This window comes from Callithrix jacchus, chromosome 12, assembly GCF_049354715.1.
Source record: "Callithrix jacchus isolate 240 chromosome 12, calJac240_pri, whole genome shotgun sequence".
Lineage (NCBI taxonomy): Eukaryota > Metazoa > Chordata > Mammalia > Primates > Cebidae > Callithrix > Callithrix jacchus.
This window is the reverse complement of record NC_133513.1, coordinates 32,112,694-32,139,806: the sequence shown is the minus strand read 5'-3', so window position 1 is coordinate 32,139,806 and position 27,113 is coordinate 32,112,694. Positions and strand designations below refer to the sequence as shown.

General features: G+C 42.8%; 1 protein-coding gene across 1 annotated transcript in view; it reads right to left on the bottom strand.

Annotated features, from left to right (window-relative positions):
* LOC100403534 (uncharacterized) overlaps positions 1 to 13,867 on the bottom strand; it is a 44,201-nt gene extending 30,334 nt beyond the window's left edge. The window contains exon 1 of the mRNA XM_035267556.3: positions 13,721 to 13,867. Coding sequence (XP_035123447.1) covers positions 13,721 to 13,723 — 3 coding nt within the window. The 5' untranslated portion in view covers positions 13,724 to 13,867. The remainder of the gene's footprint in view (positions 1 to 13,720) is intronic.
* Between the last annotated feature and the right edge of the window lie 13,246 nt (positions 13,868 to 27,113).

The following is a 27,113-nucleotide window of genomic DNA, read 5'->3' as shown; positions in this document are numbered from 1 at the left end:
CCCATCTTTACCAAAAAAAATCAATAAATAAAAATAAAAGGAATTTGGGAGGAAATCTCTTTTTAATAAATGGTTCTGAAATAACTAGCTAGTACTATGTAGAAGACTGAAACCAGATTCCATCCTTACTCCATATACAGGACATAAATATAAAACTTAAGGTTGTAAAATAAATAAAAACACTGACAGATAATCTAGGAAATACCATTCTAAACCTACACACTGGTAAAGACCTCACGATGAAGGTACCAAAGCAATTGCAACAAAAGCAAAAAATGGGACCTAATTAAACTAAAAACTTTCTTCACAGAAAAGAAACTATTAACAGAGTGAACAGACAACCTACAGAATTTAAAAATATAAAAACCACACACACACATTTGCAAACTATGCTTCTGTCAAAGGTCTCATATCCAGAATCTATTAAAAAAAACTTAAAAGAGGGGGATTTCCACCAAGACGGCCAAATAGGAACAGTTCAGGAGTACAGTTCCCAGTGAGAGCGACTCAGAAGGCAACTAATCTCCACATTTTCAACCAAGGCACCAGGTTCATCTTAATAGAACTGGTTGGACAGTAGGTGTAGCCCAAGGAGGGCAAACCAAGGCAGGGTGGGGTGTAGCCTCATCCGGGGACTGCAACGAGGTGGAGGGCACTCCCTTCTACCCAACGGAGGCCATTGGGGATGTCCGGCCACTCCAGAGCTCCAGTTTTGATGCGGCGCTTTCCTGTGGTCTTTGTAGCCCACAGACCAGGAGATCCCCGCATGCTAACAGGCGCTGCAAGTTTTCAGGGCAAACCTGGGCTACTGATTCAGCTCCCGCCATGAATTCCCCAGCAAAAATCTCAGCAGCTGTTTTGACTGGCTCCTGGAGCACAGTCACCCATACATCTGAGAGAAAGGGGGTTGAAGGTGGGGAGCCAGGTGATCTGGCTCTGCAGGTCCCACCCCCACAGAAACCAGCAAACTGAATCCCACTGGCTTGGGATTTTCACAGCCAGCATAGCAGCAGTTTGAGCTCGACCCTGGATAGTCGAGCTCCGTGGGAGGAGGAACATCCACCATTATTACCAAGGCAGCTCTAACCTTACCTATGTAAACAAAAACAGAAAGAAGTTTACACAGGAGCTGGGGGGAGCCCAGAGCTGGTGGCAGCTCAGAAACGCCTATGCAGGCAGACTGTGACTTGACTCCCTTTTTTCTAGGCAGAACAGCTTTGACAAAAGAGAAAGCAACCTGTCAAGAAACTTATACATAAAGCCACACCTTCCCAGGACAGAGCACCTGGGAAAATAAGCGGTTGGGAGTTTTGTGCAGCAGACTTAAATGTTCCTGCCTAACATTTCTGGAGGGAGTAACAAAGCTTCCAGCACAGCATTTGAGCTCTGACAAGGGACAGACTGCCTTCTCAAGTGGCTCCCTGACCCCTGTATATCCAAAGAGTCACCAGACGCAGGGGAGCTCTAGCTGTCATCTGGTGAGTACCCTTCCGGGATGAAGCTACCAGAGGAAGGAACAGACAGCAATCCTTGCTGTTCTGCACTCCTGCAGATAATTCCCAGGCAAGCAGGGTCTGGAGTGAACCTCCAGCAGACCTGCAGCAGAGGGGCCTGTGAGAAGGAAAACTAAAAAACAGAAAAAATAGTCTCGACACCAACAAAAAGAACGTCCACTCAGAGACCTCATCTGAAAGTCACCAACTTCAAAGACCAAAGGTAGATAAATCCATGAGGATGGGAAGAAAGCAGCACAAAAAGGATAAAAACACCAAAAACCAGAATGCCTCTCCTCCTCCAAGGATCACAACTCCTCACCAGCAAGGGAACAATACTGGATGGAGAGTAAGTTTGACAAAATGACAGAAGGAGGCCTCAGAAGGTGGATAATCACAAACTTCTCTGAGCTAAAGGAACATGTTCTAACCCAGTACAAAGAAACTAAGAACCTTGAAAAAAGGTTAGACGAAATGCTAACTAGAATAACCAACTTAAAGAACATAAACGACTTGATGGAGCTGAAAAACACAGCGCAAGAACTTTGCAAACCATACAAAAGTTTCAATAGCCAAGTCAATCAAGCAGAAGAAAGGATATCAGAGATTGGAGATCAACTCAAAATAAAATGAGAAGGCAAGATCAGAGAAAAAAGACTTAAAGCGTCCAGGAAATATGGGATTGTGTGAATAGACCTAATCTACATTTCATCGGTGTACCTGAATGTGACAGGAAGAACAAATCCAAGCTGGAAAACACTCTTTGGGATATCATTCAGGAGAACTTACCCAACCTAGGAAGGCAGGCCAACATTCACATCCAGAAAATAGAACAAACATATTCCTCAAAAGGAGCAACCTCAAGACACACAATCAACAGATTCACCATGGTTGAAATGAAGAAAAGAAATGCTAAGAGCAGCCTGATAGAAAAGTCAGGTTATCCACAAAGGAAAGCCCATCAGATTCACAGCGGGTCTCTCAGCAGAAACCCTACAAGCCAGAAGAGAGTGGGAGTCAGTATTCAACATCCTTAAAAAAAAGAACTTCAAGTCCAGAATTTCATTACCAGCAATATTAAGCTTCATAAGTGAAGGAAAAATAAAATCCTTTATGAACAAGCAATTGCTGAGAGATTTTGTCACCACCAGACCTGACCTACAAAAGCTCCTGAAGGAAGCACTAAACATGGAAAGAAACAACCAGTACAAGCCACTGCAAAAATGTAACAAATGATAAAGACCATCAACACAAAGAAGAAACTGAGTCTACTAATGGGCAAAACAACCAGCTAGTATCAAAATGGTAGAATCAAATTCACATGAAACAATATAAACCTTAAATGTAAATGGCCTAAATGCCCCAATCAAAAGACATAAACTGGGAAACTGGATTAAAAATCAAGACCCATCAGTGTGCTGTATTCCGGAGACCCATCTCATATGCAAAGACACACATAGACTCAACATAGGGAGATGGAGGAAGATTTACCAAGGAAATGGAGAGAGAAAAAAAAAAGCAGGGGTTGCAATCCCAGTCTCAAATAAAACGGACTTTAAACCAACAAAGATGAAAAGAGACAAAGAAGGGCATTACATAATAGTAAAAAGATCAATGCAACAAGAAGAGCTAACTATCCTAAACATATATGTACCCAATACAGGAGCACCCAGGTACATAAAGCAAATTCTTAACAACCTACAAAGAGACTTAGACTCCCACACAGCAATAGTGGGAGACTTTAATACTTCACTGCCAATATTAGACAGATCAACAAGACAGAAAATTAACAAGGCTATCCAGGACTTGACCTCAAATCTGGATCAAGTGGACCTAACAGACATCTACAAAACTCTCCACCTGCAATTCACAGATTATACATTCTTCTCAGCACCACATTTCACTTGCTCTAAAATTGACCACATAATTGGAAGCAAATCACTCCTCGGTAAATGCAAAATGGAAATTGTAACAACCAATCTCTCAGACTACAGTGCAATCAAATTAGAAAAACATAGTACTAAGAAACTCACGCAAGACTGTACAATTGCATGGAAACTGAACAACCTGCTCCTGAATGACTACTGGATAAATAATGAAATCAAGGCAGAAAGGAAGGTGTTCTTCAAAACCAATGAGAAAAAAGATACAATGTACCAGAGTATCTGGGACACACTAAGCAGCGTCTAGAGGGAAATTTATAGCACTAAATGCCCACATGAGAAGCAAGGAAAAATCTAAAATTGATACTCTATTGTCAAAATTGAAAGAACTAGAGGAGCAAGATCAAACAAATTCAAAAGCTAGCAGAAGACAGGAAATAACTAAGATCAGAGCAGAACTGAAGGAGACAGAGACATAAAAAAACTTCAAAAAAAATCAATAAATCAAAGGAACTGGTTTTTTGAAAAGATCAACAAAATAGACTGCTAGCAAGACTACTAAAAATGAAAAGAGAGAAGAATCAAATAGATGCAATGAAAAATGATAAAGGGGATATCTCCACTGATTCCACAGAAATACAAACTACCATCAGAGATTACTACAAACAACTCTATGCACATAAACCAATAAATTTAAGAGAAATGGATAAATTTCTGGACACTTACACCTTCCAAGACTAAACCAGGAGAAGTGAAATCCCTGAATAGACAAATAACAAGGTCTGAAATTGAGGTAGCAATTAATAGCCTACCAACCAAAAAAATTCCAAGTCTAGACAGGTTCACAGCTGAATTCTACCAGATGTAAAAAGAGGAGCTGGTACCATTCCTTCTGAAACTATTCCAAACAATATAAAAAGAGGGAATACTCCTGAACTCATTTATGAGACCATCATCATCCTAGTACCAAAACCTGACAGAGACACAACTAAAAAAAGAAAATTTCAGGCCAATATCCATGAAGAAGAATTGTGCAAAAATCTTCAATAAAATACTGGCAAACTGAAAGCAACAGCACATCAAAAAGATTGTCCATCATGATCGAGTAGGCTTCATCCCAGGGATGCAAGACTGGTTCAACATATGCAAATCTATAAATGTAATCCATCATATAAACAGAACCAAAGACAAAAACCACATGACTATCTCAATAGATGCAGAGAAGACCTTTGACAACATTCAACAGCCCTTTATCTAAAAATTCTCAATAAACTAAATGTAAATGGAAGTGTCTCAAAATAATAAAAGCTATCTATGTATGACAAAACCACAGCCAATATCATACTGAATGGGCAAAAACTGGAAGCATTCCCTTTGAAAACTGGCACTAGACAAAAGTGCCCTCTCTTACCATTTCTATTCAACATAGTACTGGAAGTTCTAGCCAGAACAATCAGGCAAGAAAAGGAAATAAATGGTATTCAATTAGGAGAGGAGGAAGTCAAATTGTCTCTATTTGCAGATGACATGACTACATATTAGTAACACTTCATTTTCTCAGCCCAAAATCTCCTTAAGATTATAAGCAACTTCAGCAAGGTCTCAGGATACAAAATCAATGTGCAAAAATCGCAAGCATTCTTATACACCGATAACAGACAAACAGCCAAATCATGAACCAATTATCATTCACATTGCTAAAAAGAGAATAAAATACCTAGGAATACAACTAACAAAGGACATGAAGGACCTCTTGAAGGAGAACTATAAACCACAACTCAAGGATAAGAGAGAACACACACAGATGGAAAAACATTCCATGCTCACAGTTCGTGAGAATCAATATCGTGAAAATGGCCATACTGGCCAAAGTACTTTATTGATTCAATGCTATCCCCCCCCATCTAGCAACCACTGACCTTCTTCACAGAACTGGAAAAAACCACCTTAAATGTCATATGGAACCAAAAAAGAACTCGCATTGCCAAGACAATCCTAAGCAAAAAGAACAGAGCTGGAGGTATCACGCTTCCTAACTTCAAACTATAAGGCTACAGTAATAACCAAAACAGCATGGTATCGATACCAAAACAGAGATATACACCAATGGAACTGAATAGAGGCCTTGAAAATATCTCCACATACCTATAACCATCTGATCGTTGACAAACCTGACAAAAACAAGCAATGGGGAAAGAATTCCCTGTTTAATAAATGGTGTTGGGAAAACTGGCTCATCATGTGCAGAAAGGTGAAACTGGACACTTTCCTTAGACCTTATATAAAAATTAACTCCAGATGGATTAAAGATTTAAACATAAGACCTAACACCATAAAAACTGTAGAAGAAAATATAGGCAATACCATTGAGGATATAGACATAGGCAAGGACTTCATGACTAAAACACCAAAAGCAATGGCAACAAAAGCCAAAATAGACGAATGGGATCTAATTAAACTTCAGAGCTTCTGCACAGCAAAAGGAACTATCATTAGAGTGAACCAGCAACCAACAGAATGGAAAAGAATTTTTGCAAACTTCCCAACTGACAATGGGCTTATATCCAGAATCTACAAAGAAATAAAACAAATTTACAAGAAAAAAAGAAACAATCCCATCAAAAAGTGGGAGAAGAATATGAACAGGAACTCCTCAAAAGAAGACATTTATGTGGCCAACAAACATATGAAGAAATGCTCATCATCGCTGGTCGTTAGAGAAATGCAAATCAAAACCACATTGAGATACCATCTCACACCAATTAGAATGGTGATCATTAAAAAATCTGGAGACAACAGATGCTGGAGAGGTTTTGGAGAAATAGGAATACTTTTACACTGTGGTGGGAGTGTAAATTAGTACAGCCATTATGGAAGACAGTGTGGCAATTCCTCAAGGATTTAGAAATAGAAGTACCATTTGACCAAGCAATCCTATTACTGGGTATATACCCAAAGTATTATAAATCATTCTATTATTAAGATATATGCACATGTATGTTCACTGTAGCACTGTTTACAATAGCAAAGACTTGAAACCAACCCAAATGCCCATCGATGATAGACTGGACAGGGAAAATATGGCACATATACACCATGGAATACTATGCAGCCATAAAAAAGGATGAGTTCATGTCCTTTGTAGGGACATGGATGAGTTCTGGAAACCATCATTCTCAGCAAACTGACACAAGAACAGAAAACCAAACACCACATGTTCTCACTAATAAGTGGGTATTGAACAATGAGAACACATGGACACAGGGAGGGGAACATACACACTGGGGCCTGTTTGTGAATGGGGTGTTAGGGGAGCAAAAGCAGGCGGTTGGGAGGTTGGGGAGGGATAATATTAGGGGAAATGTCTAATGTAAGTGAAGAGGGGATGGGGACAGCAAACCACCATGGCATGTATATACCCATGTAACAATCCTGCAAGATCTGCACATGTATCCCAGAACTTTACAAGAAAAAAGAAAACAACCTCATTAAAAAATAGGCAAAAAATATTAACAAATGCTTTTCAAAAGAAGACATACCTGTGGCTAACATGTATATTTATAAAAACGTTCATCACTAATTATTAGGGAAATGCAAAGACAAACCACTATGAGACACCATTTCACACCAGTCAGCAATGGCTATTATTAAAAAGTCAAAAAGTAACAGATGCTGGCAAGCTCGTTTAAAAAAAAAAAAAGGAAATGCTGGTGGGAGTTTAGTTCAACCACTGTGTAAAACAGTGTAGCAATTTCTCACAGAACTAAAAACAAAATTATCATTTGATCCAGCAATGTTATAATATAAATTATTCTTTCAAAATGACACATGTGCCAGGAATGGTGGCTCACACCTATAATCCCAGCACTTTGGGAGGCGGAGGTGGGCGGATCACCTGAGGTCGGGAGTTCGAGACCAGCCTCACCAACATATAGAAAAGCTGTTTCTACTAAAAATAGAAAATTTGCCAGGTGTGCTGGTGCATGCCTGAAATCCCAGCTACTTGGGAAGCTGATGCCAGAGAATCACTTGAACTCAGGAGGTGAAGGTTGTAGTGAGCTGAGATCACATTATTGCACTCCAGCCTGGCAGCAACAAGATTAAAACTCTGTCTCAAAAATAAATAAATAAACAAATAAAATAAAGCCACACGCACATGCATTTTCATGGTGACAATATTCAAAACAGGTAAGACATGGAATCTGCTGGGTACAATGACTCACACCTGTAACCTCAGCACTTTGGGAAACCTAGGTGGGCAGATCACCCAAGGTCAGGAGTTTCAGACCAGCCTGGCCAACATAGTGAAACCCCATTTCTAGTAAAAATATAAAAAAAAGTAGCTGGGCATGGTGGCATGTGCTTGTAATTCCAGCTATTCAGGAGGCTGAGGCAGAAGAATCACTTGAACCTGGGAGATGGAGGTGGCAGTGAGCCAACATCTCACCACTTCACTCCAGCTTGGGCAAAAAGAGTGAAAATTCATCACAAAAAAACAAACAAACAATAACTACAACAGATAACCACACAAAGACATGGAATCAACCTAAAGCCCTATCAATGGTAGACTGAATAAAGAAAACGTGGTATAGATGGGCGTGGCGGCTCCTGCATGTAATCACAGAAATTTGGGAGGCTAATGTATGTGGATGGCCTGAATTCATGAGTTCAAAATCAGCCTAAAGACAAGGCAAAACCCCATCTCTACAAAAATGGCAAAACAAAATATGACCTGTGCATTGTGGTGTGCACTTGTACTTATAGCAATTTGGGAGGCTAAGGTAGAAAGATTGCTTAAGCCCAGGAGGTTGAGGCTGCAGTGAGCCAAGATTATGCCACTGAACTGGAGCCTGGATAACAGAGTGAGACCCTTTTTTCAAAAAAGTAAAATAACATAAAATAAGGTTTAACAAAAACAAAATATGTACATAAACATTGGAATACTTTGTGGTCATAAAAATAGCAAGATTATGTCCTTTGCAGCAACATGGAAAACTAGTGTAGAAACTGAAAGCCAAATGCATGTTATTAAGAGTAAAAGGTAAATAACAACACATAGACACAAAAAAGGGAATAGATACTGAAGTCTAGTTGAGGGTGGAGGGTGAGAGGACAAAAAGGATGAGAAAAACAAACAAACAACAACAAAAAAAACACCTGTTTGGTGCTACAGTACCTCAGTGATAAAATGATCAGGATTCCAAAGCCCATGACAGAATTTTACCTATATAAAAACCTGCACATGTACCGCTGAACCAAAAATAAAAGTTAAAATGAAAAAAAAAAAAAAAACAAAAAACCCATGGGTGGGAGAGAGTATAATGTAGGTGGAAGAAATGGTTTGTGCTACAGATAGTGGCCCAGGTGGAGCTGGTTTACTTCTGTGTCCATGGAGGTACATGAGAATACAAACAGATGGTCCAGAACCCTAGGCTGGCGGAGAAAAGAGGTTGCTGCTGCAGATTGAGTGTCTGAGGATAGGCATATGCCAAGAGACTCATAGATACTTCAGTAGGTTTTTGGCAAGAAACAACAGGATCAAAAACACCGTGGTGAAATTTCTAAGTGTGCTTTCTTGTCCTGGGAGGGCTGTAGACACAGCAATGTCTAGTGGGTATGTTTGTGAGTGGGTGAAAACCCTGTGTTGGCAGCTGTGGGAAAAGAGGTTCTGCTATCAGAACTCCTTTCTTCTAAGTTTTCACCTGTCTCTCACCCTGAGAGAAGACCTGGAATCACAGGACAATGGTGTGAGACAGCCTGTGTAGAGGAAACTAAAGTCTCCATTCCCAGACACCCAGAGTTTTACTCCAAGACAGGCCAGGCCAGACCTCTGTGATATCTTTATTTTGGCATCGATTCTGTAAAGTTTGCTAAACATCAAGCATTTCTCCAACACCAACTCATTGTCTGATATTTTAATTCTGACACCACCCAGAGTCAGCACAGATTCTCATTCAGGGCTCAGTCCCACAACATTGTCCTTACTGCAGATGTCAGTCACAAACCTCATGGGCTCATCTATATTTCTAATTTACTATTTAAAACTTGGAGATTTTAATAATCTCCCTCAAGTACAGTAATTTGATAGAGCTACTCACAGAACTCAGAAAAACACTCTATTTATGTTTACCAGTTTATTTTAAAAGATACAACCCAGGACAAGTGAAATGGAATAAATGTATAGAAGAAATAAAAAGATGGTCAGAAATGAAGCATATAGATAATCCAGGTGAATAGCTGTGATTAATAAAATTCTCCTTCTCTGTGTTCTCCAGGAACAATTCATGGAAACACCCTTCCCATTATGACTTAGAAGGCACTCTCTTTTCTTACCTTTCACATAGCCAGACACAGGGTATCCATATTTTCTTCTGTTTTTCATTAAAAAAAAAAAAAATCAGCTGAATTCGTCTTCAGTGATCAAAATAAAATACTTCTTAATCAAACTTTACTCAAGTTTATCTCCTTTCCACAGACACCTGGACTTTGAGCTATCCTCAGTCTGACCAACATATAAATGTATGTTCTGTTTCTCCTAAGAATATGCTGACTTCAGGGTAAAACACTCTCTGACCTAAAATCTGATTATTCAGACTCCATTTCCCATTCCCCTTGAACCTTCTTTTTAATTGGCTTTGCTCCTCCCTATGAAAGAAAGCCCTTGTCTGCCTAAATTGTGCAATATTTATAGATCTTATAGTTGGTACTTCCTCCTGTTGCAATATTCGTCTGGAATTCAATTTTTATTTTTTACTTAAATCTAACTGCTATATTTTACGAAATCTAGAAACTACCTCAAAACAGTAACAACTTCATCTTCAGTAAGACTCTCCCAGTCCCCTTCCATCTGCCTGTGGACCCCCAGCTCTCCAGGACTCTGAAGCTTCCCTCAGTATAAACACTTCTTCCATGGCTGAGGTGAGCAGGCTGAGACACCTGCACAGGAGGCTACTCAGAAAAAACTAATTGGACCTTTAATAACCTCTTTATGCAGGTTCACTGTTAGCCTTAGCTCAGAGTCACTGGGCTCAGGCTTTAATTTTCATCTCAGTTATTCACTTGGCTTTTGAAACTGTGTGCAAAATTTAGCAAAATTACTCAAATACAGTATTAACATAAGGGAAGGAAATTTTAAGCTGTCTACATTTCATACCTGGATAATAAAAGTAAAAGCATCTATTACTTTCAAACAATAAATGTATTATTGGATTATTTTAATTAAAAATCATGTAGTAAATTAGTCACATGGTAACATTTCTAAGGCAACAAAAATTTAGCATGAAACTTAGATATCAAGGTAATGACATAGAGAACAGGGATAGTCACTGTCACAAATGTACCTAGCAAAAAGAGGACCTAATGTTTTCATGAATCTATTTAACTCACCAGTTATCTATCACATTTTCTTGTGGAAAGGTATTCATTTTCTACAGCCAAAATGGAAGAGAGATTTCTCCTATTCTTTTCCTTCATAGCTAGCATTCTGAAAGCTAAGCCTTGAAATGCTGTTTGAAATCACCAACCCATAAAAAATTCACCTGAGAAAATTTCAAAACTCATATTGGGAAAGAAAAAGGTAAATGAGAATTTTTAACATATGAAATATATAATTAGATATATTTTTTTGTTTATGAAAGCCACCTCTTTTATGCCCTTTGCAAATTTCTTTTTTTCCTTTCAAGCCCTACTAATAAAATGCAACTTACAATTAAAAACTGAGGTCCAAATAAGTGAACAATCTTTTAAAAGGTGACAAACCCAGAGAGTGTCAGTGCTGATTAAAAAACAAATTTGCCTTACTTATGGTATCAAGTGAGGCCATTTAATCACTTGAGAGACTCTCCATCCCATCCTGCTCACTTAAATGGTCAATAACCACTTGATGAGGAGATGCTGTACTATGTGTGCCTCAGTGAGTGCATCAGATACGTTTCACTTTGCAAGTTTTTATACTATCTCACTGGAGTCAGGCTGTTTCTGACTTTTGGGATGTCTTTTTTTTTTCCACAAAATTTTAAAATATTTTTCTTTATATTTATTGCACTATTTTTCTGCCCCCTTAAAAAATCCAGGGGGCAGAAATTATTTCTATGTTTTTTCCTCAATACTAGCATCTGATTTGCAGACCAGCAATGTGTCCCCAAGAAATGGAAGTAGGGTTGGGTAAAGACAGTTTTAATGTCTCAAACTGAATACATCAGGAGATTCCTGTCAGCCCCACAGCCTCCATCTTCTTCCTTGAGAGGTTACATTCCATGCCTCAGGTTGTCCTATGAAAGAAAATAACCCAGGAGCTGATATTCACTAGACACTCCAGTAGACATAACCAGGTCGGGTATCTTCATTTATCCCAAAACAGTACTGAAACCCAAGACCAGGGTGGCTGAGGACAAATAACCCCAAAATTTTTTGAAGGGAATCCCTGACCCAAAAACATTTTGATAAGACTTCTGTACCCCGAGAAGATAAAAAGAAAAGAGGAACTTAAAAAAACAATACAATGTCAGGGGATTATTCTTTACTTTCTTCTCAGGGGAAGTATTTTTCAAGGTGAAAACACATCTTTGTAAAAGTCCCATCCAATTATTTGTCAAAAAAAAAATGGCCATGTGCAGTAGCTCACCCCTGTAATCACAGCACTTTGAGGCTGAGATGTGCAAATGACCTGAGGTCAAGAATTTGAGATCAGCCTGGCTAACATGGTGAAACCCCGGCTCTACTAAAAGTACTATTAGCCAGGTGTGACGATGCGCACCTGTAATCTCAGCTATTCAAGAGACTGAGGCAGGATAATCACTTGAACCTGGGAGGCAAAGGCTGCAGTGAACCGAGATTGCTCCACTGCACTCCAGCATGGGTGAAAAAGTGAGATAACATTCTAATTTTTTAGAATGATTAATGAAAATCTGGTATGCAAAATGTACACTAAAGGGCAAACAGCTGATAATGTGAATTAGGGAGGGGAAATTTGCATTTGGGAATGTCAAAAATAATTGGAAATGTTAGTACTTTACTGCAAGCTAGAGTTAGGATGAAGGAATGCAAGGTGGGAGTGGAGGGTAGACTTTAGAGGTTGCTTGGGATACTTGTGAAAAACGCAGGGGAAAATTATTCCCCAGTGGTGTGTGAAAATAACTAAGTAGCAGGCAATGAAACTGATGTGGCTCTCGTCTGGATTTTTCACTTAAAAAAAAAAAATCTAACTCAAGTGCATTTTTTTTTTTTTTTTGGTAAATTACTACAGTGGGGAAAAAAAATCAGACTTACCAACTATAAACCATCAATTTACCTCTGATTGCATAACCAGGAAATTTAGAAGCTCAAGCGGAAATTAAGTGTCAGATCTCCATATGCAAGCCTGGAGCCTTAATGTCAGGTTTCATATGCAAGCCAGGAGCCCGAAAGTCTGAAGTCCTGCCTGCTCAGGCTGATGTCTCCCACCCTCCGCCTGCGTTCCCCATCATCTCTAATCGCCATCGGAGCCTCCCGGACAAGCCCCTCACCCAACCCTGCAATCTTAACTGTTCTTATGATAATGTCTCGCCTAACACCGCCCTTGTAACTGAACTTGTGATCTTACTCTGTAACACCCCCGCCCCACAAAAAACTACCCCAACATATAAAGCCAATTCCCAACTTAGCCCCTTCAAACAACCTTTTCCTTTCTTGGATTCGGCTCGCTTGCACCCAAGCGATAAATAAAACGGCCTTGTTGCCCACACAAAGCCTGTTTGAAAGATCTCTTCATTAAATGCACTTAATATTCGGTACTATTGGACGTGAATAACATTAAGAAATTACCTGTGCTAACCGATTAATGAATGTGGGTTTTTCTTAACCATGAAACTTATAAAAGTCTTCTCTCAAACCCACTCCTATGTACCACAAACTGCAAATCATAGCTGGGCGCTCTACAATTTTTTGAATCACTGTTTAAATAATTTGATGTTTTTGCGGCGACTCCAATAAATTTTTCACAAAGGAGTGACCAAAAGCTCTTCCGATTCATGAACCTCGCACCCCGAGTCAGGATTCTCCCCTGACGACCCTTCAGTGGTCCCTGCACAACCGAGGAGAGATGTGGCGCGGTGGGTGCCGAGCTGCCCAAAGCGGGCTCCAGGCCACTTTGTAGGCAAGAGAGAGACAGGACGCCCGGGGTCCCGCCTGTCCGCCCAGCCGCCATCTTAACGCTGAAGGAGACTGAAGGCCGAGCTGCGAAAAGGTGAACTCGACCTCAGGATTTTGGAGCTGAGTCCGGGGGCCTGAGTCCCGCTACCACCACTTCCGACCGCTTCCAACCAGCCTCTTCCCCGTCTCTCGAGATGTCGGATCCCGCTCTCTCACCATTTCGAGGTTTCCAGCGGCTCCTGGCGTCTCAGCTGTGGATCTCTCAATACCCGAAGGTCACAGGGCCACACAGACTGGATCTCCAGGAGTGCATGACACAGAGCACCGAAGACGAGACCCGGAACTCAGGCTGCAGGAAGAGACAAAGAACCTGCCAAATCCGGAAGCCGTCCTGTATACTTTCCAACTATTGGACGGTTTCTGCAGTCTCTGACTAGATAATGCTTAAGTTCCGCCCCTTTAGTGCCGCCCCCTTAGTCCCTGAGTGACAGAAGATTTGACCAAACACTGGGCGAATGAAGAAAGAGTGACAGCCTGGGCTGCAACTTTTTCAGGCAGAGCTTCCTCGCTGAGCTGAGCCAGGACCAACCAGGAGGGTATTTGCATTTAACCTTGTGTATAAGGTGATACGCATTTATAAATAACATATTATATGACTATTCACAAATAGAAAGAATCTAATAACGATTTAACAATTTCAGATTTTATAAACTTCCTGACTTCTGGTCCTTTGAGCAGGCAGCTTAAGATTTTAAAAAAGGAGGCAATCCTCTGATATAAAACGTGAGCCAAATGTGAATTTTAAAATTTCTATTAGCCAAACTTTTTTATTTTATTTTATTTTATTTTTATTCATTTAATTTTTTGAGACTGAGTCTCGCTCTATCACCCAGGCTGAGTGCAGTGGCACAATCTCGGCTCATTGCAACCTCCATATCCAGGGTTCAAGTGATTTTCTTGACTCAGCCTCCTAAGTAGCTAGGATTACAGGCTCACGTTCACCACACCCGGCTAATTTCTTTTGTATTTTTAGTAGAGACGGATTTTCACCATGTTAACCAGGCTGATCTTAAACTTCTGACCTCAGTTGATGGCCCCCACTCAAAAGTGCAGGGATTACAGGCGTGAGTCACCTACTCGGCCTTATGCAGCATTTTAGAAATAAAACCTTCCTGTGGTTTCATTTCTAGGCAGACTTCATATTGATAGTGTTTTGATTTTTTTTTTTTTTTTTGGAAGCCTCTTTGAGGGAGAATTTGTGATTGCATTAAAAGGTGAGTTGGGTGCCAGATACACAACCAGTTTGCTTTATTTTCATTGTGGGGGTGCTATTCCTAGAGCAGCCATAGCGTGCTGTGAAAAGTGAAGCTTGGTAGTGTCCCTCCCTGACTGTATTATTTTGTTCTGCAGCTGTGTACAGTGCTGAGAAAACCTCGAGCCATGTTGATTGTTTCTGGTCAATACCCATTGCTGCTGACTACCTGTGACTCTTGATTTTTACAGGATCTCCATTACACGCATAATACATGCTATCTTATTGCTACCCAGTTCTGGGAGATAACTGGTTCAGACTTAGAACACCACAGAGTTTCTGGAGAACGTTTATTGCATATGGGGTAAAATGTTGTAGCAATTTTAGAGTTCTGTCCTGTGTCATTTTAATAGCTACCTCTATAGCAAGATTCTACACACAGTTAATTTGTTATTGTTTTAAAAAGCCAGTGTTAGATTTGCATATATTGTCAACAAGAAATTTAACATGATTAATATAAAATCTTATACTTTTAAAATATTGGGATACTGACGAGAATATTTTGTATTAACATTAGACTTGACATGTTATTATAACATGTATCTTCAAAATTAAATTTTAAAGCATTTTGCAAGGATTATGCTGTGATTTGTTACTATGCTAGATATTACAGTGAATGGGGAGGATTTGGGGGTTTAAAGTTTCTGATTGCATTTGATTAGTATGTTTCTAATTTCCCATTTTCAAAATGTCTTCCAAGGTATATGTTTAACTTCTTTATATCGAGTTACATAAAATCAAGTAAAACCTTTCATTATGTCTTCATTATGTCTTACTTAACTAATGAAAAAAAGGGGTTTATTTTAGTATGTATCATTTTGTTCTATATTGGAGGCTTCATATATTTTATTAGTATTATATTGTTTTAATTTTGATTATTTCCCATGTATTTCCTAATCCGTAATTAGCATTAATACAAATTATTGTACCCTAACTATTGACAGAAATTACAGCACTTCAAAATGAGCTCAAAGATTTTAAGAAAGAGGCTTTATTCTGTTGGTGGGATGAATAATATGTACATGTTTCTTAAAGTTAGTTTAAATAGTTGAGTGTATTTTAATGCCACTTAGCTCAAAAAAAAGGGCAATTAATGCTTGTGTTGGACAGTTTTATAGAAAACATAGGTCACAAGTTAGACTAATATGGTTGTTGCTTTTTAGTAAAGTCATATAGAGTTTTCATTAGAACAAAATTTTCTTTAGCAAACCCTACTTTCAATAAATTCAGACTTTGGGGACTGTAATAGAGCTAATTTCTTCTTATTAGTATATGTTCAACTTAATGAAAACATCTACTATGCCACTGACAGCAATATGTTCAAATGATTAGATCACACCTTTAAAGTGTTTAAAATTTGACAATTTATATCAGTGAATTTTGTGATTTGAAAAAAGAAAGAGAAAAGAATCTTGCTTTAAAACTGTCATGTTATCAAACTACCAACACTCTTCAAAAGCATTTTGAAACGTTCATTCCTTTGTTCTAGTTTATGAATTTAGTTTTGATATTTTATGAAACTTTAGTAGGTAGATTTTATGTTTGAGGAATACATAGTTTTCTAAATGTTTGCTTTTTAAAATGTCAAGCCGTTATAAAATGATAATTTTAAAATTAAAACTTTTGCAAGGGTGGCTTTAGAGGGTGGGGTGGTACATAGTGTAGCCTTTGTGGGTTGATCTGTACAGTGGACTCATCTGTACACTTTGTGGGTTGATATGTATGACAGATCTGTACAGAACCCCATAAAGCAAAGTTTCCCCTAATTTGAATCTAGTTGTTTCTCAGCTCAATTACTTTCAATTTATGTCCACTTAATGTGAATAGAACCCAATTACAGAAAAAAAAAAAAAAGGAAAGGTATTCTACTTCTCATCCTTGCAAACTAGTGTTGTTTTTTTAAGTTATAAAATTTAATCTTCTCTCGTCAGTTTTTATGCCAAACCCATGATGTTTTAATACACAGGATGCCACTAAACCTCTCTAAGTATCAAGTAGAGGTCTTTTTAAAAACAAGGTGCTTAAGCTTAGGCAGCAGTTCAGTAATCTTTGAAGAAACAAAGGTTACAAAGACCCCATTCCTACAATTTCTTTCTAAATTAGCTAGGTGTAGTGGTGCATGCCTTTATTCCTAGCTACTAGAGAGGCTGATGTTGGAGGATTACTTAAGCCCAGGAATTCGAGGCTGTAGTGAGTCATGGTGTCACCACTGTATTTCAGCCTAGACAACAGAGCCAGCCACTGTCTCAAAAAATAAAAATAAAAAATACAGGGTGAATGTGTGACAAATCATTATCTATAGGTAGATGAGAAACCAGCAAAAAGACTTCAAAGGAGCAATAGGAGGAGAAAAACAAGAAGAGGGTGGTGTCCTAGACGCAGGTAAAGTTGACTGTACCTTTTTCTGGAACTCACTGGAAAAACTCCATGACCATCAACACATGATCAGCTAAAATAACCCAATTGCAGAATCGGAGAAAAAATCCAAGTTGCTGGAATCACATTTACAGATGTCCTCAAATATGTTACATGGCCGGGTAACAGGCTCTTGCAGGCGCTCCACATATATATCCTTCCTAAATTTGTAAACTGCAGAGATCTCTGAATCAAATCTTCTCTACTTAAAACTTTAGTTCTCAAGTGAAAGAACAGTCAATTGAATACTTTGTAAAGTTTTTAATAAAATAATTTTTAAACAATTTTTTTTGACAAAAACAGGAAGGGCAACTATCACCCCACATCCCTAAGTGGAATAGGAAGACTTGGAAAAGCACACGAAGAGGGAAGGACTTGTAGCAGCTGCTGAGAAAGATCAGACTTGTAGCAGCTTGAAAGATCAGAACATGAGGTTCAGACATGTAGCAGCTTCTGAGAAAGATCTCACTCCAAGGGCAAGTTCAAGTCCATGGGTGAAATAGCTAGGATGCTCCCCTGGAAGGGAAAAGCGGCAGAGCCCTGTGAGGAGGGGAGAGATCTCCCCCTCCACAACAGCATCTTATATCAACACAGTGAGATCAGAGATGGGATGGCAAGGAACCAGAGAGCAGAAGGCGATAGACACCCAGAGAAGGAGACAGAGACCCAGAGACAGGGGCACAGGAATGAGCTGGGACAAAGTCCTAGAGGGAGGAGGAAAGACAGAGCCCAAGGAGGATCAGGACACTCAACAGGGGTTAGACAGAGACCCAGAGAGAGTGAAGAGTGAGGGCACAGAGTCAGAGAAGGGGAAGAGGGTCCTGGGATGTGAATGATTCAGGGCTGTGGCTTGTGTGCAAATTCTGATTTTAACACTCTGCATGATGGAGACTTTCTAACCCAACAAGGCAAAGATAATAACAGAGCCCCATGAAGTTGCAGTGGGGGCTGAATGGGATCATTCTATTGAAATCTCTGGCAGAGGATGTGACCCACCAGGAAAGCTCACCTACTATTTGTCCTATGACTAGATGTTGAAGAAGGCCACCAGGGCATGCACGTAGTCATTGTGCGCTTCACTTGCAGGCAGAAGCGGGACATGAAGGTCTGGCCTTCCACCTTGACAGTGTATATGTCCACCTCCTGCAGGACATAAGCAGGGAAGTTCCGGGATGTGTCTCCACCCCACTTCATCTGCTTCTCCCCTCACTCTCCAGCTCCTGGAGGGCCCGTGACCTTGCTGTCCCCTTACTGCTTGTTCTCACCCATTGGTTCCTGGCCTCAGCCCCCCATTCATTTCTCATTCTGCACATCTGGCTCCTACCAACCTACCCCAAGTTCACGCCTGTATTCCTTGTTCCCTTCTTTCCCACACCCAAACCTGGCAGCTCCACCCTAACTCTGTCCAGTGCCCACTCCTGCCCTGCCACCTGGCCAGACTTCACTCAAATGCAGGTGCCCTGCATTGCTGTCTGTCCAAGCTTTTCTTGAAAAGTCCACCAATGCCGTGACCTCAAACATTGACCCAAATGCTGACCTAAAACCTGTGTTCTCAGGAGGGTGGCTTGGGTGGGTTTCCTGCCCTTCCAGCCTCCTCTCTGCCCCTCAACAACTTCTTCCACCCCTCAACAACTTTCTCTGCCCCCATACCAAACCTCAACCCCCCAATGCCAGCTCAGTAAATAAATACTTGCCATGACCACAATTTTTTTTTAAACAGGGTGTCCAAAGGAAAAAAAGAGAAAAGACAAGCAAATGAACAAAAACTGTTGCCCAGGCTGAAGTGCAGTGGTGGGATCACAGCTTGATGCAGCCTGAACACACTCCCAGGCTCAAGTGATCCTCCTGCCTCAGCCTCCCGAGTAGGTGGCACCACAGGTGCATCTCTGAGCCCAGCCCATCCCCATGCTGTTTTGCAGTGACCCGTGTGCCTGTGCCCTGGCCCATCGCCCCCGGGTTGTGCCTTCCAGTGCACATGCTGACTACTTTGGTGTGTCCTCCAGAGGATGTGCCCCTGGACAGGGCCAGCAGCCTCGCTCACCACCGTTCCTGGAGCCCAGTGCCAAGTGCCAAGCATAGCTGTAACAAGGCAGAACTCACAAAGGTATTCAAAGGACAAAGTGGCTTTTCTAGTCCTCTAGCACCACTTCTGCCTGACAGGTCAGGCTCTGAGACTTCAGGCCAATGTTCTGGTCTCCGAAGTGCTGCACCAGGTCCAGGGGATGGTCTGTCTTTGGTTTCAACACTGGGGACACCTGGCCATGCCCACTCCCTCATGTTTATGCTACTTAGGGTCCACTACATCCACTAGGGGCTCCTTGAGGGCCACATCTTTGATGCAAGACATGTTGAAGCCATACAAGTCCTCCCACCTATGGGAGGCAGGCAGGGAGGAGGGTGAGCCTGCAGCAGCCCACTCAAGGCCCTGAACACTAGCGCCCCGGGCTACCCTCCCAGTGGATCTTGTAGATTTTGGACTGCTGGTCCTCAATGACTCTCATATACAGTGTGGCTCGGTGTGGAAGATGAGGCCATCGGGTAGCTGCAGAGGGGCAGGGTGAGTGCACGAAGAGTGGCGCTTGGCAACATTGCCCAGAGTCTTGACAGTGTGGCCTCCTACTCTGGTCTGAGCCACCATCATGTCGCAGCTGCACTAACACTCAGCCTCTGGTCTATTTGCCATAGAGCCACCAGAGGACGCCCAGAAGCACCTCAGTCAGCTCCTGTTCTTCAGAAGTTCTGGGGATTCTGAGACCCTCCCTGGCTGCTCCAAGAGAAAAAGCAAAGTTGCCTGGGTCCCATAAGCCCCACAAAATCTGCACAACCCCTACCACCCCTCACCTCTATTCAACTTTTATTGCCATTCTAGACTCTCCTTCCATACTAGCCCTTCCGTGGCTCCACACACAGCAAGTACATGCCTGCCCTGGCCATCCCTCCACCCAGAATACTTCTCTTCCCAGATCTGAGTGGCTCCTTCCCGTGCTTCATTCAGCGGTTAGTCACCCCTCCCAGAGAGGCCTACTGAAACCCGAGCACCTGAGCCATTGCCCTGCTACCATTTTCCTGTCCTGACAAACCCCCAACACTGCACCATCTCCCTGCTAGCATCTGGCTCCAGCACCTGTTACACCTGGCTTGGGCTGTGGCCTTCCAACACCTTGCAGCCAAGCCCCCATATTAAGTCCTGTCTGTGGGAAAAATGAGCAAGGTTTCAGCTTCTGCCTGGACCCCAACGCATGAGAGCTGCACCCATTCTGCTGGGGGCCTCACCAGCCACTTATCCCCAGCATAGAGCACAGTGTTGAGCATGGACAAGTAGAAGAGGCAGTAGCCCATCCACTCACTGATGATGAGGTTCACCTTCTGCACTGGGAGCTGTTTTGAAATTCATACATCACTCTAGATATTTTTGAGACAGGAGCAGACAATTTATGTGGACTGGGTATTAGGTGATGTTAAGATTTTGTCTTTAATTGGGTAGGCTTGATATAATAAGTAACAGCATGGTCACGTTCTCAAAATAGCCTCATGTGTTAGATAAGACACACAGAGACAGATTTACCAGGGAAATTGCACTACAGTAGAAATCTGCTTCAAATGGAGAGAACATTTAAAGTTGAGTGATGAGGACTTCTGGGTTCATTACAATAGTCTCTGTAATAAAATCATTTCAGTGTCCAGAGGGAAATCTACCACCTTCACACGTTCCCTATCCCACCAATTTAGCTGGGGCAATTTAACAAGAGCTACCAAACTTTCTAACTCATACTTCACTATGTCATGCAGATTTGTCTCAAAATTCTGAGTGGAAGCAATTCTCCAGTCTCAACCTTACAAAGTGCTGGGATTACAGGCATGAGCCACTGAGCCTGGCCATTAACTTAACCTTTTGGCCCAAGCAATCTCCTTTTATAAATTGACCTCACAAATATTAGTGTGTATGAAATGACATTACGTGCAAAGGATGAAAATCTCAGAGCAGGCTGGGTGCAGTAGCTCACGCCAGTAATCCTAGCTCTTTGGAAGACCAAAGTGGGAGGATCTCTGCTTGAGCCCAGAAGTTCAAGACCAGCTTGGAAAACATGGAAAAACCTCACCTCAAAAAAAAAAAAAAAAAAGCTAGGTATGGTGGCACATGCCTGTAGTCCCAGCTACTCAGGAGGCTGAGGTGGGAGGATGACCTGAGCTCAGGAAGCAGGGGTGGCAGTGAGCCATCATTACACCACTCACTGAACTCCAGACTGGAGAAAAGAGCCAGACCCTGTCTCAGAAACAAACAAAAAAAGAAAAAGAAAATTTCAGAGCAGCTTAAACACCCATCAACTGAAGACTGGTTTAAAAAGCTGGGGGACGTCCTTACGATGGTGGTAGTGGAAAAGAGTGTGATGCCTCAACAGCCCGGACAGTGTGAAACTACATGACACTCAAGTGAGAGAAGCTGAGGGCAAGAGGCTGGTGAATGTAAACTCACTTACACATATGTGTGCTTGTAGTGCAGACTTCTCTGGAAGTTAGTGTTGGTTAAACTCAGAGGAGGGCAGGCCCTCAGTGGCCAACCATGGGACTCCATTACTCATTCAAGAAAGTAGAGAGTGGTACTCGTCCTAATTTTAAGACTGAGGTGCTAAGCTTAGGACTTTGACACTCAGGTTCTCAGGCTGCCGGCAGCCGAGAAGACAATAGGAGAGGAGCCACTGAATCTGTGGCCCATCTCTAGACCCCACAACTCTACAGGGGTCCCTGGGGAAGCAGGGCATTGTCCACTCCACTCCCACAAACTCATCATCTTTCTGCGCTCACCGTGGTCTAACTTGTTGGCTTTGACATGGTTACCGCATAATCAGAGATACTGAAACACTGGATCTGAGGGCCCAGGAAGAAGTGAGGGTGAGCCCCTCACATTCCCATCCTCAGCCCTGAAGCTCCCCAATCCAATCCCTGAGCCACAGTGGACTCCGTCTATGTCCCCCAGGCTCGGGCCCCCTTGGCCACCCTGGAGACTTATGTCAATGACCCTGCAGTCCCCAGCCTTGGGAGCAAACATGCAGAGGATGCCCATGCCTGAGTCCACATCCAGAACCACCTTGTCCTTGAAGTGGTGCTGGTTGTGAAACACAGAATTTTGATATGTGGGGATTCGAATCTCGTCCTTCAGCTCCTGAGGGAAGATGGACACAGGGACTCTGTGAGGGGCCTCACATCCCCAGCTGGAGAGCAGGATGTCCTGACCCCTTGGAGGGCCAAGGACAGCTCTAATTTCTCTCACTTCCTCCCCTGCACCTCAGTTTCCCTATTTGTAAAAGTAGACTAGATGAACTAAAGTCTCATCTAAGCCAGATGCTACCATTGCTACCTAAGAACCAGCGAACCCTGGCTTTTCAAAGTCCTCAGGCTAGGGGCGGTGTCTCACGCCTGTAATCCCAGCACTTCAGGAGGCCAAGGTGGAAGGATTGCTTGAGCCAAGGAGCTTGAGACCAGCCTGGGCAACAAAGCAAGACTCTATGTCTACAAAAAATAAGAAAATTAGCTGGACGTGGCAGTGCACGCCTGTGATTTCAGAATCTCCAGAGACTGAGGTGGGAAGATCACCTAAGCCTGGGAGATCAAGGCTACAGTGAGTGGTGATTGCATCACTGCGCTCCAGAGCCAGAGCCTGTCTCTAAAAATTTTTTGAAAAGGGTAATTTATGCATATTTTTGCCACAATTTTATGACAACAGCCTCAGGGAAGAAGAAAATTCCTTAGAATCCCACCCCATCTGCATTCTGGGATCTCAGTGTCTTCTGTCACAAGGGTCCCACAAGCTGTCAGGCCCAAAGCAGCTGGGGCGCAGTTCCACCTCGGGTCCCTAGAGGGCGGAAGAGACCAGCGGTCCCCCAACCCTAACCTTTACGAGGGGCCCCTGCAGAGCTTGAGGCTAATTTCAGTCTCCAAGGCAAAGGCTTGGAAAGGGGACCCTGGGAGTTGCCCAGCAGAAGGACACAGGGGCGGCCTGCTGTGGGGGGAAGCAGTGCGCATGAGTGGGAAATTACGTTTCACCCCTCCCCAACATTCAAGCCCCTTGTGGTTTGCCGGCCTGGGGAGGTGTCCTCACTCAACTCGTGGATGCTGAAGTGGCCATAGGAGTCTAGGCAGTAATCTTTGGGCGTCCTGTCCTCAGCATTGGGCTCACTGCTTTCCTCCTGGCCACAGGAAACATGGGAGGGGGCCCATGGGAGCATGGGTCAGACCTTGGGGACCCCCACAGCCTCTTAAACCTCCAGGTTTCTACTTATTCCTGAAGAGTAGTAAAGAACCCCCCAAATTGTACTATGACAACCCTCCAGCCCCTGCCTGCCATCTTGCCCCCCAGGACCCCCAAATTCTAACGACTCCATTTTCCACTTCCAGAACCCCCCAGAGCACCATCTAGAGGAGTACCCCATACCTCAGACACGCCAACCATCTCTCTAGTCTCTCTGCCCTGCTCTACAGCTCAGCACAATGCTGGGGAGCAAAGGAGAAGAAAAATGAGGGCAGACACAGGGAAGGTCAAAGGAAGGCTGGAGGTGGAGTTAGGGAACTAACCTCAATACTGGGGGAGACCAGTGGGGCCTTGAACCTGGAGGGGTTGGTCCTAAGTGTCTAGGGGCCTGGGGTAAACTGATTTGAAGTAAAAGGTGCATGGTTAGACCTCCAGAAAGGGCCAGATGTGTGACAAGACATACTGATGTGAAGGTTGGGGTGGGGAGAGGTCAAAACATACTTACTTTTTCAAAAGTTGGCTGGAGGCTGATCCCATTAGTCAAGGTGGCTACGAAATTGGAGGAGAAAGTAACAGGGAGAAAGGATTAGCTACTGGGAGAGGCTGCGGGAGGGCTGGGCGGCAGGACCTGGGCTCTGGTGGTGGGTGGGTTTCCAGCAATTTTCCTTTTCCTTGGTGGGGACTGGTGGCAAAGGAGGCAAGTAATGAAGTGGTGGGGGGGTGGTTAAGAAAGGAATGGGAAAAGTGAGGAGAGAAGAAAGGGGGTCTCCTATCCTAGCTGTGGCTGGAGAGATGGTGGCCTCCTGCCACGTTTCCCCTCTCTGGCCAGGCATCAGACCACATACCTCCCCATCCAGGCAAGGGGAATTGACACCTGCCAACACCAGCTGTCGCCGCACCTTCCATCACCTAATCTTCCCTAGATTAGGAGACACTTCCTGGCACACACACCCTTATCCTAGGCTATCATGAATAACGGGAGGGAGGAGCACTGGCAGGGTATGTCCACAGGGCATCTGCCCTCCACAAACCAGTCTCTGGTCTGAGAGGATTCCAGAAAAATGGTGTGGCTCACAGGCACTCCCCAGAGCTAATACCCCAGCCCCCAGCTCCTGCCTTCACTTCAGGAGCCCCAAACAAAACTACCTATAACCAGCCCCCTCCCTTATGACTCTCTGCCTAGGAAGTTAGAGCCCCAGGGAGGATGGGCAGCTCCTGGACCCTCTAAGAATGAGACGACTCCAGAAAATGGCTTGGGGAGTCACCCAATTGTCCCCATTCGGACACCCATCCCAGGCCCTGAAGACCCTCAGGTGAGCCAAGCCTGAGGACACCTCTGGGGAAGATATTTCCTCCACTCATAGAATCCCTGGTGCAGGAGACAGCCAAGGGGGGCAGGAAGACATGGCAGTGACCCTGGTACCTAACCCCCAATGGCAGCATCCTGAGAGCTGAGCTGCCCCTCCAGCCAATACCACAAAGTAAAGGGTGGAAAGACAGAGGCCCCATCAGATTATATCTCTTCCAGGTGTGAACACTTTCCAAGGCTCCAAGAAGGGCCATGTCACAGGCCATAGCCTACTGCAAGCACTCTCCCCTCAATTCTCCCAAGCCAGCAGGGACACCTATAAGAAGAGAAGTGGTGAGGGGTTACCCCACGGGGGCCTATTGCTTAATATCATTGATAACCACCAAACCATCCCAGCCCAAGAGGGCATGAAACACAAGATGAAAGCTTCCCCCACATGGCTGCACAAGAACCAAACCTCACTGGAAACCATTTCAGCCACCCAGCCTCAGGACCCCCAGGCTCAGGATCCCCACACAGCGCTTCAGGAAGAGGAAGGGGGGGTCATCTCCTACTCTCACAAAAGCCCGGGGGAGATAAACGCTCTGGTAGAGAGTAAAGCTCACAGCTACGCATTTCCCACCACAACTCACCAGCAGACATATCCTCCTTCTTCTGCCCCTCGGAGAGAAAATCAAATGGAGGTGGGCCTCCAGACACACCCCCTGAAAGAGACATTGCTCCCTCACACCCAGATATGTCCACAAGGGAGTTGCACGGTGCCTGTTAATGGGAAAACCTCCATCTAGATGCTCCACCACCACCCAGAGGGAGGTCACAAGGCCATGTCCCATCCCCCAACTCCTAAAGCCATGGGCAAGGGAGAATTCTGAGACAAGGAATGGGGCTCGGGGAGACCCATTCTTCGTCTTCCTTTAGTCCCAAACCCCGAGTGTGTAAAACCGGGACCGAAGTCCCAGCAGACATTCCTGGAGCTTGGAAGTAGGTTGTAAAGGGCTGAGAACCACTGTCTCTTCAGGCTTTATCACTTCATCACTTACATGGCTTTGTTTGTTCTTTTATTTGTTATTTTTTTCTTGTTTTACGGACGGAATCTCGATCTGTCACCCAGGGTGGAGTGCAGTGGCATGATTTTGGCTCACTGCAATCTCGATCTCCTAGGTTCAAGCATTCTCCTGCCTCATCCTCCCAAGTAGCTGGGACTATAGGTGCACGCTACCAAGCCTAGCTAATTTTTGTAATTTTAGTAGAGACGGAGTTTCACCATATTGGTCACACTGATCTTGAACTCCTGACCTCAGGTGATCCAACCACCTTGGTCTCCCAAAGTGCTGGGATTACAGGCGTGAACCACCGTGCCCTACTACTTTGTTCATTGTTAAAGCAATCTTTGGATTTTAAGCTAAAAATATTTACCAAACTCCAGTCTAAAGTAAATGTCTGCTAGATGTGCAAACAGGACTATATAAAAAGAAAGTCTTTCTTCAAGTGGAAAGTAAATATTTCTTAAAGTGTAAATTGACTCATTACTATTTCCGTTTCTATTTTGTGTGTACCTACAATGAAATCGCTCATATCGCTCTAATCTCACAGAATTTTAGAGATAGGAAGCATTTGGTTTTTGTGAAAGCTCATCTCCTTATGTTTACATGTGATGTTGATGCAGTTCAGGCAGGCCACTTCACATGGGTGATTAGTTGCAAAGCTGGGGCTAAATCCAACTTCCTGGCTGCCACTGTAGTATTTCTCCAAATGACTCTGTATCTTATTTAACTTATTGGAATCTGGTATAAAATAAAAGGAATGTTGGGAAATAATTTTTATCTTTTCTGGTTCTCTAAATGTATTTTTACAAATCTTAAAAGTAATGAAATGATTTAAGTATTTAAGATTTATATTTTATACATTTTAGTCTTGAGTGTTTAGAAGAACCAAAACAATTATATCTCCATACATTTAGCACGAAGCTGTATTATAGTTTTCTTCAAATAATTTTTTTCAGACATCACAAATAATTTTGTACAGATTTGTGCAATTTACAAATAATTTCTTAAAACTGGTTGTATAATCCTGGTTGGAAACCAATATAAGTAAATATGTTTCAAAAAAACAGTGATTATCTATAATGTGATGAGCACCTTATCAAGTTCTTGAGACACACGGTAAGCAAATCAGATACTGAGTTTGCTCACATTGTATTGATGAATTAAAGCATTCATCCCTTAAATCACCAAAACCTCCCATCCCCTCACCCCCAAAAACACAGAAACTGTGAACTATACAGAGAACTGTGAGTCTCCAGAGTGGAGGTGGAGGTAGATGACTG